General features: G+C 50.6%; 1 protein-coding gene across 1 annotated transcript; it reads right to left on the bottom strand.

Annotated features, from left to right (window-relative positions):
• Window positions 1-292: 292 nt before the first annotated feature.
• Cops6 (COP9 signalosome subunit 6) lies at window positions 293-3,085 on the bottom strand. Its single transcript, XM_047532863.1, has 10 exons — window positions 2,842-3,085; window positions 2,512-2,637; window positions 2,181-2,312; window positions 1,756-1,844; window positions 1,596-1,658; window positions 1,224-1,271; window positions 1,021-1,135; window positions 849-941; window positions 654-754; window positions 293-555 (listed from the first exon to the last, which is right to left on the bottom strand). Exons 1-10 carry the CDS (start codon window positions 2,894-2,896, stop codon window positions 415-417), a joined length of 963 nt encoding a protein of 320 aa, XP_047388819.1. The 5' UTR covers window positions 2,897-3,085; the 3' UTR covers window positions 293-414.
• Between the last annotated feature and the right edge of the window lie 218 nt (window positions 3,086-3,303).

Here is a 3,303-nt window from a genome sequence, read left to right on the forward strand (position 1 = left end):
AAAATACTTTGAACGAAATTTAGCGTGGGAAAGCAGTCATTAGTCATGTTTATAAGGTTGGCCTATGTAAGCTGATGTCATAGGATGACATTAAATAACATCACTCAAGTGGAAGAAGGCAGCCTTAACATAAATACAGTCAACCTATGAACTAAGGGGGATTTGAAGTAGCAGTAAGTTCAGTCACTGAAGGGAGTCAAGAAGAGTTGATAATATGAACTGCTAAGCAGGACCTTCTTTGAGACCCAAGTTGGAAAACCAGTGTGGTGCCTAACAGAGAGGACAAAGCCACTGGAAGGGGTACTGAAGGGGCTGCTCCTCTTTTATTAATGACAGCAGTTTCTAAAGGGAGTGTAGTGCCCGGCCCTTTTGGGACAGTTGTCTGATCCCTGTGTCCGATCCCTTCAAGTACACTCAGAAGAAGAGCCCCCTCATTCGCCTGCCGATGCCTTGTCGGTCATAGAGGACGTTGAACTTGTTCACGAACTGGTTCATGGTGTTGCAAGTTTTGGTGATGGTGCCGAGGTAAGCCATGAGCCCCACATCATTGCATTGCTGGGAGGGAATAAAAGAACCAGGTCCCTAGGGGGTCCCTCACATGTGCCTCCAAAAAGGTGTAAACCCCACCTCCCCACCTAGGGTTTTACACTCACATCATAAAAGTCTGTCTTGAACTTGTCTGTGCTGAGCACTGGGAGGCAGTGACAGAGAGCGTAGGCCTCCCGCAGAATCTCATGGTTGAAGGGGACCTCTCCTAAGAGCACAAAGAGACTGCACTGATGTGGATGCTGTCGCTTCCTCCAGAGGGAAAGGAAAAACGATGAGTGCCAGGGAGGCACTTGCCCTACCTGCTTCAGAGGCCTTGACATATTCCAAGATGAGCTTGACGCGGCTGTGCAGCATCTTGATGGCACTATGCTGTGCTATCAGGTGTTCAGCCACTACAGGGGGACAGGTGAAAGGTAAGAAGGCATGTGGTCACACCTTGCATCCCTGCTTCCAAGAAATCACCTCCCTTACCAGTGGAGTTCTCTCCACTGCCTGTTGCTGTCATTCGGGCAACGTGGTCTACACCAATGCGTTCGGCTTCCTCTGTGGCCAAAGTGTAGGTCAGCTCAGCAAACAGCATTGTGGCCTGCAGGGCAGAACATTCCACAGAGGGAGAGTCAAAAGCAGGAAACAGGCCAAAAGCAGGATTTGAAGGTTGAAGGGTAAGGTATTACCTCTCCATTGATTATATCAATGACAGACTCAAAAACGCTGACAGGAAGCTGTAAATGACAAATGGAGAAGAACTATTAGCTCCTGAACCTACATTATGTGCCAAAAGTTGAACTGGGTTCTTTCACACGTTTTCTCTCATTTAATTTCTCCAAGAACTTGGTGAAATAAGGATTATCCCAATCTGACATATGAAAATGCCTTTAAGAGCTTAAATGGCTAGTCCAAAGTCACAGGTAACAGCATGGAGATTCAACTCACATTCCGCAATACAGAATAGATGTCACAGTAAAATATAGCATGGGATGAGAATATAAAATAAGAACAATGATAGACAAGGATGACAAAGCAGGCCTGGGGTCAGTAATACTCACATCTGTGTGCTTGGTCATAGGGTTCAACTTAAGAAAGAGGGGGCTCTCAATTATCTCACACACCTGGAAGAGAAGTCATGCACAGGGAAGTCAGTACCTCATCTTTCTTCCCCCATCCTCTATTCTCTGCCCCAGCATGCACATGTGCAAGCATGTATACCTGCTTATGGACGTGGATGTCGGAGGGGTCCGGCGGCCCCCCTGTGGTATACCAACCCAGAAACTCCAGCTCTTTGAATACCTGTTTAACTGGAGAGGAGGGGGCCAGAGCACACAGTATTCACTTAAACCATCCTTCCTTAGTTTGAAACTCCTGATTTATTGCCACTAGTTTTCCCCCTCCCTCCTCAGTTCCTGGCTGAGTTTAGAACAATTACTCCTTCCTACCCAGTCTTCTTTCATTTTTCACTTTCTTTGAGGGGATACCTGAATCTGTTCTTTTTCTGAGAGTTACTCTCCCTTAATCTTCCCTCCTGTTCTTAATCTTCTCTCCTGTTTATTCCTTCCCAGCCCTTTTGATCTTGTCCACCTTGAGCTTTTCTTTCTTTCCTCCCACCCTCTTCCCCACTTCTGTTCCCCTCTCACACTGCTCCTCCTTGGTGTAATAATATTCCTTGTCAATGATAATCTTCTCTTCCACGGTGTGGGACAGTAGCTCAAAGGAGTTCATCACTTCGATATTTCGGCCCTCCTGCTTCCCGATCAGAGCCCCAATCACTGGGGAGAGAACAACACGTAGGAGATGAGGGTAAGGAATCTAAAACTTTTCCCTAATCACTTGAGGGTCTGAGGTCCAGTGTGAACCAAGTACTGGGGAAACGGGGAGGGGGAATTGGCTTCTGTAAAGGAAGGGGGAAAGATATATGTGAGGGAAGTGACCAAGGAGAAGGATTGGGTGTCTATGCAGAACACTCACCCTGCATAGGTCGCCCCTCCTGGGAGCGCATGCGGATCCAGTGGTCTGAGATGTTGAGAATGACAAGGGGATGAAGAGCGACTGAAACACTCCCAGTCACCCCGGAGGCCATCACGCTGGGGACTACTAAAGGTGAAGGAAAAAGAGAAAGGGTGAGAGTCCGCTCCCCGCGTTCTTCCCTGGAGATGGGAGTGGGGAACGGCAAAGCCCGGGCCGTACATCCTTCGCGCAAGTTACCCAGGGAAAGATGTGGCCTCTCCCGGGAGTCGAGGAAGGCCTTAACGCACCCCGGGAAGGTGTCTCCAGAAGCCGCCCCGCACCGCGCGTTACCTGCTGCATCCACCTCCATCCCGCTGCTCCCTCCGGTCCCGTTCGCCGCCGCCATTTTCCCCGCGCCCGCCAGCGTCGGCCCCGCCCCCTTCCTTCCCGGCTTCCGTCGGCGGGCCGCGCATGCCCAGTGTTCGCGTGGCGCGGGGCCGGTCCCGGTCCGTACCGGCGGCGCGCTGCTTCTAGGTCCCCGAGCCCGGCCGGTTTTCGTAGACACCGCTCCGCCTCTCGCCCGCAGTTGATCTTGGACAAATTACTTAACACCCCGCCCAACCTGATCTTCCTCATCAGTAGAATTGGGGTAAGAATGCCCCGTTCTGAAGACCGTTGTAGAATGAATGAAATCCAGACCTCTGACCACAGCCTGTAAGGCCCCACGTGATCTGGCCCCTGCCTGTCAGTCCTGCCAGGCCTCTGCTTTTCTAATCCTTCTGTGTTTTCCACACGCCCCACTTTCTCACGCTT

This window comes from Sciurus carolinensis, chromosome 18 (genome assembly GCF_902686445.1).
Source record: "Sciurus carolinensis chromosome 18, mSciCar1.2, whole genome shotgun sequence".
NCBI lineage: Eukaryota > Metazoa > Chordata > Mammalia > Rodentia > Sciuridae > Sciurus > Sciurus carolinensis.